General features: G+C 42.7%; 1 protein-coding gene across 3 annotated transcripts; it reads right to left on the bottom strand.

Moving 5' to 3' along the window:
* Nucleotides 1–1573: 1573 nt before the first annotated feature.
* Nucleotides 1574–12565, bottom strand: LOC139371228 (store-operated calcium entry regulator STIMATE-like). Of its 3 annotated transcripts, none has more exons than XM_071111440.1 (8): nt 11364–12565; nt 9281–9329; nt 8990–9085; nt 8340–8461; nt 7557–7669; nt 7293–7370; nt 5707–5856; nt 1574–3526 (listed from the first exon to the last, which is right to left on the bottom strand). In XM_071111440.1, exons 1-8 carry the CDS (start codon nt 11614–11616, stop codon nt 3410–3412), a joined length of 978 nt encoding a protein of 325 aa, XP_070967541.1. In that variant the 5' UTR covers nt 11617–12565; the 3' UTR covers nt 1574–3409. The 3 variants fall into 3 exon arrangements, with proteins under 3 accessions (XP_070967541.1, XP_070967542.1, XP_070967540.1); XM_071111441.1 differs by having other exon boundaries at nt 3183–3526; nt 5752–5856; nt 11364–12532; XM_071111439.1 differs by lacking the exon at nt 1574–3526 and having other exon boundaries at nt 5417–5856; nt 11364–12549.
* Nucleotides 12566–13209: the final 644 nt, after the last annotated feature.

The raw sequence follows: 13209 nt of genomic DNA, 5'->3' as shown, positions 1-13209 counted from the left end.
ATTGTCAGCGTGTATTATTAGACTGACATGAGGGATTGTGCAGCTGGAACAGGTCTTCCCTCATTTAGGATGTAGTTGCAACGAACTGCTGAGTGAGAGACAACTCAAAGCCCTTACAATATCCCACAAGCAGTGATTTCAAAGTTTTCTGGAAGCTACACAACTCCCTGGCAGTCTAGTGGTTAGGATTCAGCTCTTTCACCGCAGCAGCCCGGATTTGATTCCTGGTCAGGGAATGTCCTTTTAGGCCTCTGAATGCATGTCAACTGGCAGAACACGTCAGCTGATGAACACCTTCCCCATGTTACTACTAACCCCAAAATAGCTCTACTCCCTACTACCCAATCAAGAGTTCACCTCTCCCATCAAATTAAACCGGAGGTCAAAATATGCAGTCATTTAACTTGGATATAATGGTTCAGAATAAGACTTGACTCAGAGGGGCCAGACCATTCATACTGTATCACAGGGAGACTAGTGAATCAGCCTTTCTGTTTGAGAGGCCATCGCTTGCCTGCCAGCATGCCTGTGTGTGTAGTTAATAAGTGAGCAAGGAGTCAAAAGGTGCTTGAGAGCCAGGCTTGTCCATCAATAACAATTGTCCTCGAGTCAGTTTGTATGCTTCAAAAAATAGTCATGTGTGTATAATTAGGGAATCTATTTGCAGCAGTGGAGGCTGGTGGGAGGAGTTATAGGAGGACAGGCTCATTGTAATGGCTGGTGGGAGGAGTTATTGGAGGACAGGCTCATTGTAATGGCTGGTGGGAGGAGTTATAGGAGGACAGGCGCATTGTAATGGCTGGTGGGAGGAGTTATAGGAGGACAGGCTCATTGTAATGGCTGGTGGGAGGAGTTATAGGACAGGCTCATTGTAATGGCTGGTGGGAGGAGTTATAGGACAGGCTCATTGTAATGGCTGGTGGGAGGAGTTATAGGAGGACAGGCTCATTGTAATGGCTGGAATGGAGTCAAACATGGTTTTTATGTTCTATACCGTTCCATTTATTCCAGCCATTACAATGAGCCCGTCCTCCTATAACTCCTCCCACCAGCCATTACAATGAGCCCGTCCTCCTATAACTCCTCCCACCAGCCATTACAATGAGCCCGCCCTCCTATAGCTCTTCCCAACAGCCTTCTCAGATTTACAGGTACTGCGCCATTATTCTCAGTCAGTGAACTCTATGGAGAGAAATGGGTCCTCACTTCCCTACATGCCTCAACTGCACCTGATACTGAACTGTTTACTGACAGCCCACTCTGTCACTGTGGAAATGGCACCCTGGTGGCAGTAGAGTATAACAGAGACCTGTGATCTCAACCCCCCCCCCCCCCCCCCCCCCACCACATTCCAGGAGCCGTCTTAACACTAGCATTCTTTAGCCTGACAGCTCCCTGGTGGTGTAGCGGTTAAGATTTGGTACGCTCACCAAGCAGCAGCCTGGGTTTGATTCCTGGCCAGGGAATTCACTTATTAAACCCTCCTACAATGCAGTACAACCCTAGTAAATGGACAAAACGGAAAGCTCTGTCTATTCAGACACTGTCTTAAAAATGTTTAAAAAATCTGCTATTTCAGTGTTTTACTAACTTTATTGCAAAAGCAAATATAATGGTAATGTAAGTCCTTCATTTGTCAGTCATTTTAATGATCTAGTTGTTTTTTTCAAAATACTAAAAGCCCTCTTTGTTGAGCAGAGGGCAACCAGAAGTGTTTAATGATGCTGTACCACCCATTTACCAAACCCTACTGTCATTTATTCCTAAGTATCAGCCAACAACAATCATTGTAAAACCGTTCAACATCTTCAGCACCATGGTCATCATCACATTTACTTTATCCCCACTCCTTACTTTGAACAGGAGCATTAAGACAAACACACTCATACAAACATACCTGCACTGTACTGCAGGCTGACCTAGAGTCACTCAAACTCTAGGTCTGTGCTTCTGTCAAAACAACTGAATGCTACTGCAAGTCTAAAGCTCTGGGGCACAAAATTAACACTCACAAACACGTTAAGTTCACATAGGCACATTGTCGAAAACAAAGAATGAACATCCATAGACCAGTGATAACTGGGAATTGTACAAGAGCGGAGAGTTTTTTTCCCGTTGGTTGTGAGGACACACCCTCAGGTCCCATATCTACTCCGTCTCGGAATGAAAAACACTTAGTAGGCTGGGGATCATCATGGTTTTGGCCCAAAATAACTTACTGTAAAAAATAAACAGGACACGCCAAAAACAATAAATAAGTAATAGAAGAGATCCCAGTTAACGGTCATACACAGAGACAGGAAGAGAAGGCTCCGAGCCAGGCCTATAGACCTAAACGGTCAATGGGTGGGCTTGAAATGAGGGTTTCAGTCCCTTGGGTTCGGGTTGGGTGATGCATTGTGGAGACACACACGCCCAAGCTGCACCGTCTTGACCCGTCCTCCCTCTACAGTCAGGTAGAAGTGGAAACAGTTAGAAACGCGAGTGCTGTGGTTATTATAAAACACTGCATCTTCACAGAGCAAAGCCTCCATTGGAGCATCAAGCCACACCTCCTACATTCCCTTAGCCATGCATGAATGGAAAAGTCCACACAGACAGACACACACACACTCCTCCACCAACTCCTATAACAGGCCATAGCAGTCAGCCATTTCTTATATGGAATCTAGATGAGGAATACAATCACTTTCTGATTCGGAAGAGTATCAAAAGTATTAAAACATTAAAATGACAGAGGTTTACTTAAAGGCGGGGGGGGGGGGGGGCTGAGTTCAATACCAGGTGCCTGTTCTCTCAGTCTACATCTAAACCACAGAAAAAGTAACACCCATTCACAGTTTAACCTGATGCAGTAATATCATTCTGGACTTCTGAAGAGTCCGTATGGAACAGAATTAGGAATTAGAATAGTCATTTAATAGGATATTTAGGGTGCTAGCAATTACACTGCATCACCAACTCAAACACACCCAAACCTTCCTATTACAGACCAGTGCTAAAAGTTTTCCCAAAACACATATCAAGATTCATTTCCCCAACGAGCATCACTGAAACACCAGTGACAGATCTATGGTGAAATCTCCTTTAGACATGGTATGTAGTTAGCTGCAGTGAAATCCTTTCCATGGGTTTCTATTCTCAGTGCAGGGGCTGCAGGAGTCCCATGTGGATGTGTAGTAATGGCAGTCCAATAAGCTCCGTGGTCTGGAGTCTTCCATGATCCCACCTCCCTATATAGGCCCCCTACTGACTCCACAAAGAGACCAATGCCAGCCTGCTGTTAGAAGAATCAAGTACAGGTTGCCAGCAGGCTCCAGTCAGGGCAGCAGGCCCTGGAGGAGGAGAGAGTGGGGATGTGAGTAGACACAGGAGTGGGTCAGACCAGGTCAGACTGGGTAGGCCCAGGTCAAACAGGGATCCCCATACGGTGCTTCTTCTTCTTCTTGACCGTCTTGAGGCCAGTGAGTCGGCGCACATCCTCCTCCTCCGAGTCATCCATCTCATCGTCAGCCGAGAACAGGATCTGAGAGAGAGAAAGGAGTTTGGAAATGAGACCAAAGAAAGCCATACGCCTAGATGGATGACACTCAAAGCAACCCTGAGTTATGGGTTAAATTAGTTGAATCCCAGAGCTTAAATGCTCAAGGACACCAGCAAATTTCCTGTGTCAGCAGAAACGTATCATTGTCCTCCATCTGCCTCGGTGGGGTGGAATGATGGGGATGGTTGCTTAACCACTAGACTACCAGGGAGATGTGGTGGCAGGAACACATATGCCCCGGACTATTTGATAGAGGGGAAGAGTCTTTTAGAGTGGTATTTGGGTGTAGTATTGAAGCTTGCCATCAGGGTTTTACTGAAGCAAAAACTAGCTCCAACTCATCACAATAAAACAAGCCTGTGATAACATAGCTATATTCCCCCTTTTATAAATGAGAGAGCGATAAGATCACGGCTCTGAATCTTTATGTAGACAGACTTTATTTCAGCTTGAGGCAGCTTAAGCCATACATGCTCCGTGTTAACCTGTACAGCAGTGTTTCTTTAGTAGTGGGTTTGGGCCCACTGGTTAATTGCAGATAGTTCCTGTGACTGGAGGAACTGCCCGGTCTGGTACACCACACCCAGATGTCTATGAAAAACTACTCCCGTCACAAATTCCATATACCGGTAATTCCATAGGACATGCATTCCTGATATTAGACATGATGGTTAGGATTTGGTGCTCTCACCGCTGTGCCTGGGTTTGATTCCCGGTCAGGGAACACACTTTCAATAACTCCTAGAATCCACTGTCACAAAACATGGTGCTTTGGGTGATCCATGAGTAACTGTGGAAACCAATTATCTAGCTATCACAATCAGCTCAACATTTGATTCCAAAGCAACTCACTACTTCCATTTATGATGAGAAATGTGGTGCTTTGGAATCAGAAAAAAACCCACTCCTTATAAATGTTTTTACAGTTTCTGATGAATAAGAAATCCCCCTGCTCAAGGCAGACTTAAATGACTTCATGCATGAATGTGTGAGTGTGGTGGTTGTCTCTGGTCTATGGAGCAGATCACATGGCCAGGTCCATCTGGTTTACAGGCCTGAAAAGTGACTGGCCTTGGGCACAGGGTGGAGTGATTCACAGCCAAGAGACAGGCTTCTGCTGGTGCTGGGCAAGTTTGTCTACACAGCCAGGGGAAAGGAGAAAGGAGGTGGTGGACGAGGCTCGGAATCAAATCTTAGGACTTAGTGTATATTCCTCCTTAGGATTTTTCAAAGCTTTCTCAAAAAACAGCTTTTCCAGTGATTTAGGTGTGTAATGTACACTGAGTGTATAAAACATTAAGAACACCTGCTATGATCTCTTATTGATCTGCTTAAAATCCACTTCAATCACTGTAGGTGAAGTGGAGGAGACGGGTTAATGAAGGACTTTTAATCTAACTACTGTCCAATTTACAGTAGCTATTACAGTGAAATAATACCATGCTATTGTTTGAGTGCGCACAGTTATGAACTTCAAAATGTATTAATAAACCAATTAGGCACATTTGGGCAGACTTGATAGAACAATTTTAACAGAAATGCAATGGTTCATTGAATCAGTATAACACTACCCAAATACACTGTCATCTAGTGGCTAAAATCTAAATTTTGTCTAAACTGGAATAATACATTGTGGCCTTTCTCTTGCATTTTAAAGATGGAAATAAATTTTTTTATTTTTCTTTGAATTATCTTTTACCAGATCTAGTGTGTTACATTCTCCTACATTAATTTCACATTTCCACAACCTTCAAACTGTTTCCTTTCAAAAGGTATCAATAATATGCATATCCTTGCTTCAAGTCCTGAGCTACAGGCAGTTAGATTGGGTGTCATTTTAGTCAAAACATTTTTTTTAAAAAAGGGGTCTGATCCTTAGCCTTGAGACAACGGAGATATGGATTGCGTATGTGTGCCATTCAGAGGGTGAATGGACAAGACAAAATATTTAAGTGTCTTTGAACCCGGTATGGTAGTAGGTGCCAGGCGCATTGGTGTGTATCAAGAATGGTCCACCGCCCAAAGGACATCCAGCAAACTTGACAACTGCAACTCAATTTTAGGAAGATGTTCCTAATGTTTGGTATACTCAGTGTATGTATATGATTGGTTGTGTGGTCAGGCCTCAATCTTTTATTAAGCATTCTGTGTCCATATCTTACCTCAGACTCTGAGTCGTCGTGGGAGAGTGCCCGCCTGTAGCGTACCTTACTGTTGCCCCGCAAGTCCTCCCCCACCTCCCGCTCCTCCAGCTTGGCTTTTGTCCGCCCCTTCTTCATCAGGAAGTTATCTACCACCCAAAACATCAGGGCCTGAGGAAAACATACAGTACACAGCTCAGTGAGCAAGTACAACAGACACACATGACAGTTTGATGATCACACACAAGCCTAAATGGCTAAAATCCGTAAACATAAACATCACACTTAGTTGAAGCAATTACATTTCAAAAGGGATGCAAATATCGGTCAATTTTGCTGCCAACTAACTGACCCTCATTAACCGGTCAACAAAAGGTAAAAAAATGTCCAAACAGTAAAATTACGTCACAGACAGAAAATACTATTAGAGATCTGTATATAATGATGAAATGCTGATATTTCCATCCTAACAATGGGAGTTGGACCAAGGCGGGAAAGCAGGCGACAAGCTTAGGCCCAAAATAAGACCATAGAAACCTATTGGGCTTATTTTGAACAGATTTTGGCGAGAGTGAAATCTCTTGCTTGCCATATCCTCTCTGGTACCTTGCATTCATACAAGGACCAGGCATTTTTCATTAAGAGCTGAATGGAAACATGCAACAATAGCAAGCCTATCATATTATAGTTCAAAAGGCTATAGCATATTATTGAACATACAACTCCTGTAATGAAGCATCTAACCAAACGTCCTTTTCAAACATTTGCCAAAATGCAATCTGCAGAAAACACCATTCTAAACCTAATTTGAGCAGTTGTGACAGATTAAAATCTCAGAAATGTAGAAAGGGGGGGAATGTAATAGCAACAAATATGATGGGTTGCTAATATGGATCGTGCCTTTGGCTTCTGAACAGCGAAAGAAAGTTGATATGAATAAGAAAAGGAGAGAAATGCTGGTTAATGGCATGAGGGAAAAAAATTGCCTCCATGTTTCTACGGATCGATTTTTTTAAGGCTACTTTGAAGCAAGGTAAGACATGCCTCCTTATTTGAAGTAAAAGTATCAGGTTTTAAACAATTATACTACCTCGAGCTCACATTGCAAAGTGGTGGGTGACGCACCATCAGTCAACGGTAGGCAGGCTATAGTATAGAGTATACACCTGAACGGCAAACGGGAAGCGCACTTTAATTATGAGTTGAGAAATAAAAATAGCTCCTTTTAAATCGTACCCACCAAAATGTTGAACACACGATTGCATTTAGAATTGTTAAATTGTTGTGCAATGACTGGGCTTCCAAAAGCAGGCTTCACTCCAATAGCCTACAGACTTTTTAAGGAGCTACTCTCACGCTGTCTGACAGGTGGAAGGCTATTCCACTCCTCAAACTAGGCTCTGTATGCTGTGAGTGTTTGATAAATAATAAACATGACGAAAAAACAAACGTGACAATTTAATTCCAAAATTAAGAAAATGACCTTAAAGACTGATAAGCATGACCAGTCAAATGTGTTTTCAGCGGCTAACCGATTAACGGTTAAGATCACTACATTTATTTTCAATTGAGCCCTGCCTCACGGAGGCACTGCACACTTAACTTACATTAACGAAGAACGGGACGATGAGCATGACGATGGCCAGCTCCAACTGAGGGTTGTTTATGGGGTTCAGGAGAGCCAGCTGTGAGACACACAAACAACAGCAAAGAAAGACGGTGAATAAACAGTAAACAAAAACACCAGAGTTAAAACGATAGAAACAGTTTACAGTACTGTTAGTACTCATACACTTTCCACAGTCATAATATAACTGAACTGACACAATGGTCACGTGGTCAGGAACCTACCCATTATGCCCCCTACTCACCTTCTTCCACTGGGGAATGAGTAGGACCAGGATGATCAGGACCTTCTCAAACATCATGATAAGGATGTAGAGAGCACACTGGCCTGCCCATGCAGTACACTGCACTGGTTCTCCTGTGTGCGCATGCACACACACACACACACACACACACACACACACACACGATGAACACGTGATCTACGGACTAGACACACAATCCAATAGACAGAAACAAACAAGCAAAACAGACAAATACCAACCCACAGAAATATCCAGAGAGACGGCAGTTAACTGGAACTCTATATTCCACTTAAAGGGGCAATCTGCAGTTGCTACATCCATTTTTTGGACTTTAAATGATAAATCCATTGAATTTTGAAAAACAAATTCTAAATGCCTCATGAGCTTGGTTAAACGGTCATCATACTCCATCAGAACCCAATATATAAGCTTGTTTTACTCCAATGCCTGTAAACAATATAAGTGTGAACAAACATGCATGCCTCGAAACATGGTTAAAACCATAATGTTTGATATGGTCAGTCCTTGCATCCAAAGCTCTGTCTATGAATTTGAGAGAGGTTACATTTCTCCAGGTCCACTGCATATTACAACTTCAAATCAAAGCACCAGGGAAAGGTTTCCATAAACTGCCTTTGGGTAAACAATTTAATAGTGATCGACTATGTTTGATGTGGATGACATTGCAGTAGTGCCCTAGGCAGCCACTCCCCTCTTCTGGAAACCATTTGTACTACAGGGTGAAATGATCTCTCATCCACACTGACACACACACACTCTCACCATATTCTCCAAAGCGTAGAGCATCCCACTGCCTCCACTCTACGATAGCACTGATGGCCCTCACCCCGGCATAGATCAGCAGCATTCCAAGAGACGCATCCAGGAGGAAGTTAATGAGGTAACTGAGGAAGAGATGAGACATTGTGTCCACTTCAACCTTGAAGTGCATAATGTTATAGAGACTATACTGACCAGAAATATAAACGCAACATGCAACAATTTCAACGATTGTTGGTCTGCGATTGTGAGGCCGGTTGGATGTACTGACAAATTCTCTAAAACAACGTTGGAGGTGGCTTATGGTAAAGAAATTAACATTACATTCTCTAGAACAGCTATACAGCTCTGTTGGACATTCCTGCAGTCAGCATGCCAACTGCATGCTCCCTTAAAATCTGTGGCGTTGTGTGACAAAACTCATACTGTTAAATCAGCTTATTGATATGCCACTACTATGCTGACTAACAGGGATGCAACCAAATTTGCGCACACAATTTGTGCGTATGGAACATTTATGGGATCTTATTTCAGCTCATGAAACCAACACTTTACATATTGCATTTATATTTACTACATACACAAAAATACAGAGGCACAAAGACAGACAGACAGAATGTCTGAAAGACACACTCATACAGAGACACACTCACAGTGAGCAGGGGTCCTCCTCTGTGAGGTCAGACAGGTAGACGTTGGCAAAGTGAATGAATAGCATACCAATGGCCTGTTTGGAGGTGTCCAGGAACCTGGTAGAGTTGCCGGGCACAGGAGGGCCTTTTAAGAACTCTTGAGAATTCAAGTTCTTTCAATAGCTCAACATCACATTAGAAAAATTCATAATTTGTCTTGTGTTTATCTTAGTTGCGTTTCTTGGTTAATAGCAATATCGAAGAGGATAAGCTTGAATACTGTGGTTGGAAGTGGGATGGCTGCCGTCTTACCAGATCCTCCAGGGCCTTCTCTCATGCTTGGGCTCCCTGAAGCGCTTCACTGTAGACAGGACACAGAGTCACATATAGGACTGCCGTTCTCACACACCCACGACAGCAGTGGGATGAATTAGTATGCCGCTCTGGGGCAAATCCAATCATTCTATTAATGTAAATTAATTAAGGCCAGCTCCAGTCTGAACTGAAATTGGCTTTACACTTTCATCATCAAGTTTAGTATGTTGGGCAACATCTCAGCACAAAGTGTAATGGGCCTATTTCTATGAATATGGCCAGTGTGATGGGAAATGCAGTTCAGTTTCCCCTTTAGCACCATAGCCTAACCCCTAACTAATGGACTTTAGCAAAAAATGTTCATTAGGCTATATTCCCTTAATAAGTCAGCTATTGAGATGCCATATTTACACAAGGCAACACCATAGAGGAAGAGTGGATGGTAAGAGTAAGTGGCAGACTACTGTACATTACATACTAAAATGTCACTGCTTGTTACTAATGTGCCTATCATGATATTATCCGCCAAATCTCCCTTCCTCTGTGAGCAAAATAAATACTTTGGTTGTATCTTATGAGCTGAAAAAAATGTAGTGCATTTGGCACTGTAATCAAACCCATTGATAGATCAGAGGACCTGCTAACAGTACGCAACACCAGGCAGGCATTGTCATATTACATGTCACACTGTCTTGGTCACATTTCAACATTATCACCTGGGGTACCAACCTGGGGATGAGAATGATAATAAGGTGGGTGCTTACAGTTGTCCTATTCCACACATGTACAAGAGTGTATTAAGAGTGCATTGATTGGAAATGTGATTTTTGCATAACCAAACTCTCCCTGAGACATCCTCGGAGAGTGGGGTCATGGCCTGGGTCTGCTAACAGCTACCCTTGAACAATAAGGGTTCAATGCCTTACTCAAGGGCATTGACAGATTTGTCACATTCTTGGCTCTGTGATTCGAACCAGCAATCTTTCGGTTACTGGCCCAATGCTCTAACCGCTAGGCTACCTGACCCCCTGCACTGTAGATTGGTGTGTGTTCAAACACAATAGCCTACATGAAAGACAAACTGCCCGTCTCAGTGACTGCTACTCTGGGGGTTAGGCCCCTGTGTACGAGGTGGAAGCCCTTTCTACTAAAGTCTAGGTCTACACTATAATTAATCCTTGTGTGAGTGATGCAAGAGTGTGTATTCTCTGAACACAATGTAATGGCTGACAAATAATGCTTTGGCTGTTCCAGACAATAGTCTGCTTGTTTCCATGCCCACCCTCTTCTAACCTCTATCACACATGATTGATTCCTGGGTGAGAAAAAAGTGGTTTAATGATTTGACTCCACTAATCTACTGGACATATCTTAAACCCAAATTGAGGATTAGGGTATGACACCTCTAGACAACAGTACCCTAATGTGTGTTAAATACTTTACTGTGTGTGTGGATGCATGTGCGCTGTCTGTGTAATGTATATCCATGTCACCTGTCGAAAGGGTAGCTAGTTTTCCTAGTGTTTTGCCCAAACAAATGTTTACACGGGAATTTGCATATGGATATGCTGTGACTTCAGACTTCCTCAGACTGTTGAGTGTGTAACTACTGACACACCCTGCATGTTGGCTGTGGGCTGGGCTGTGTGAATGTGATGATTCAGGCCCAGTCAATTCCCACTGAGAAAGCTGCCTCGGGCATCATCACTGCTCTGAGAGCTGAAAATGCCTCACCTCTTGCTGTGAGGCTCCTCTCTACCAGGGCCACACTGCTGACTCAGTGGTCAAAGAGGCACTCAATGAGGTCAAATTACATGGCCAAAAATGAACACTATGGGGATGGGACAACACATTTCACACTGTATAATCCAGTATTTTGAGACAGTGTATAGGTAATGACTGCCAGTGATTATTGACAAAAACAGACTTCCATTCTAAACAAGTAGCCTAAACAGGTTATCCAGTCTCAACACTGCACAGTGAAATTCAATTTTACAGTAGGCCTAACTGCACAGAACAAACGACCATAAATTAGCACATTTTCCACAGTCAGAGTGGGCATCTGGTTGGCTGTACTCACACATCAGCGTACTGAAGGCCACCATCGCTAGAAGGCCTTGCAGGAAGATGCCAAAAGAGTCCATCAAGTCACCATTCTCGCAGCCACGGTTGTCCGCATTTGGTGTGGGGCGGGCAGACACTGGCGTGTTGGAAAAAGGCATAGCTGACAGAACCACTCCCGAGACAGCCACGTCCCCGGGTTGGGAAAGACGACTCACCCCACTAACCGCCATAGTAGTAGACCAGTTTAAAGGTGTATTGGCGGATGGCATATACCGTAAATAAGCAATAAAGTCAATTTAAATGTCTCCTCCACACAGAATGGGCTTCTCTGTCATCCAGTTGTTAGCTGGCAATCGATTAGTTATGCAGGAGTATTTGGTATTAAAAAAAAGGTTATCTTCCTTTTAACTGCGGAGCCATATATTCACGTTTCATGTGGCCAGCGTTAGCAAACATATCCCAGTTGTTGATAATCCATTGTATCACCAAATAGCCACAAAAGAACGGCATACCATGCATGTCATACTCATTTAACGAACATATTATTGGTTTACTAACAAATTAAAATCCAAGCTGTAGTTTGCATAAATTAGCTATCGATAGCTAACGAACATAACTAGCTACACAGCAGGCAATCATGGACAACGCATATACCAATTAAATACGTGACGACACAATGTTTACTAACGGAAACATTTGCAACAAAGTTCCAAAATGAGTCATCCCAAGGCATGTTCTAACTTCATGTTATTTCAGCAGAGTTCCTAACCCTTTTAGCGGTGCGCGAGAGGGTTAGCAAATGAAGCTAGTTTCACCTAGTTATGTACCACTTAAACATTTTAAAAAGTGTAAGCAAGCTACTTGAGTAAACACCACTGTTTTATCCTGTGACGAATTAAATTATATAAAAACCTCGCGTCAGGAACAAACCACCAGCCTACCAGAACAAGTGATGCTAACGGTACCGGCAGCTTAGCTAGCTAATCTGGTTCAAGTAATTGCAATGGATCCCTTGTGCATGTATGAAAAGCATGATATTGATATTCTCACGATTTCGGATTTGCTACTTTTTCATTTTAAAAATCTGTTTTGCACAAAACATGGGAACGACCAATAATTTGCTCAATGATCCGAGTACATAGCTACTAGCTACCACTGGAATTTCCAGCTGCATCCTTTCTGTGCCCAGACCAAAGCCCATTGGAATATTCATTACGCCAATTCTGTTGCAAAACGTTTCCCAAACGGAAGAAAATAGAACAAAACAGGGCGGGACTTACCTGCATTTGTCCAATAGAAACTCTCATTTTCGTTCCAAAAATTGTTTGGACTAATGATTACACAGATTGCCCACTCATGTTGACATTACGTAAAGGTTAATGTGATCGATGTGACACAACCGTATCATGAGAAGTGTAGCTTGGAAAGATTTTGAACCGTGTTAAACTCATAGAGCTCGCCAGCTTCAAGTCCGAAAACCCGGAAATGATTTACCTCTTGTTCCTTCAACCATTGCTATAGGGAAAATGAATGGGGAAAGAATAAACGCCGAAAATTTTGTCTGAGGTTTTAACACAGATTTAGGAAATCTTATATGTTTTGTTCTATATGAGATAATAATCAGTCAGTTAACATGACCTTTATGATTTATGAAGGCTTTGTGTTTTTTAATTATTACATACGTGCTTCAAAATACACAAAGTGACGTTAGCTGATTATCTCGTAGAACAAAACCTATAAAACCTAAGCCTGTGTTTAACAGACACCTTATTTTCGCCATTTATCCAAAAACGACATTTTCCCCATAGGTTTTGTCCAATGAACCATGGCGGAGTAAGTGCCTACAAAATGAGGCCAATACT

The sequence above is a fragment of the Oncorhynchus clarkii genome, chromosome 17, assembly GCF_045791955.1.
Source record: "Oncorhynchus clarkii lewisi isolate Uvic-CL-2024 chromosome 17, UVic_Ocla_1.0, whole genome shotgun sequence".
Classification (NCBI taxonomy): domain Eukaryota; kingdom Metazoa; phylum Chordata; class Actinopteri; order Salmoniformes; family Salmonidae; genus Oncorhynchus; species Oncorhynchus clarkii.
Note: the sequence above shows the minus strand (reverse complement) of the source record. Positions and strands in the feature narration are given on the sequence as shown.

Bases quoted from the DNA above. Each gene is read 5' to 3' on its own strand.
- LOC139371228 (XM_071111439.1), bottom strand. From the start codon at position 11,616: ATGCCATCCGCCAATACACCTTTAAACTGGTCTACTACTATGGCGGTT. The intron at 9,086-9,280 runs GTAAGACGGCAG...CAACTCTACCAG, and splicing joins AGAAGGCCCTGGAGGATCTG to GTTCCTGGACACCTCCAAAC. The intron at 7,670-8,339 runs GTGAGAGTGTGT...ATGCGCACACAG, and splicing joins TCTACGCTTTGGAGAATATG to GAGAACCAGTGCAGTGTACT.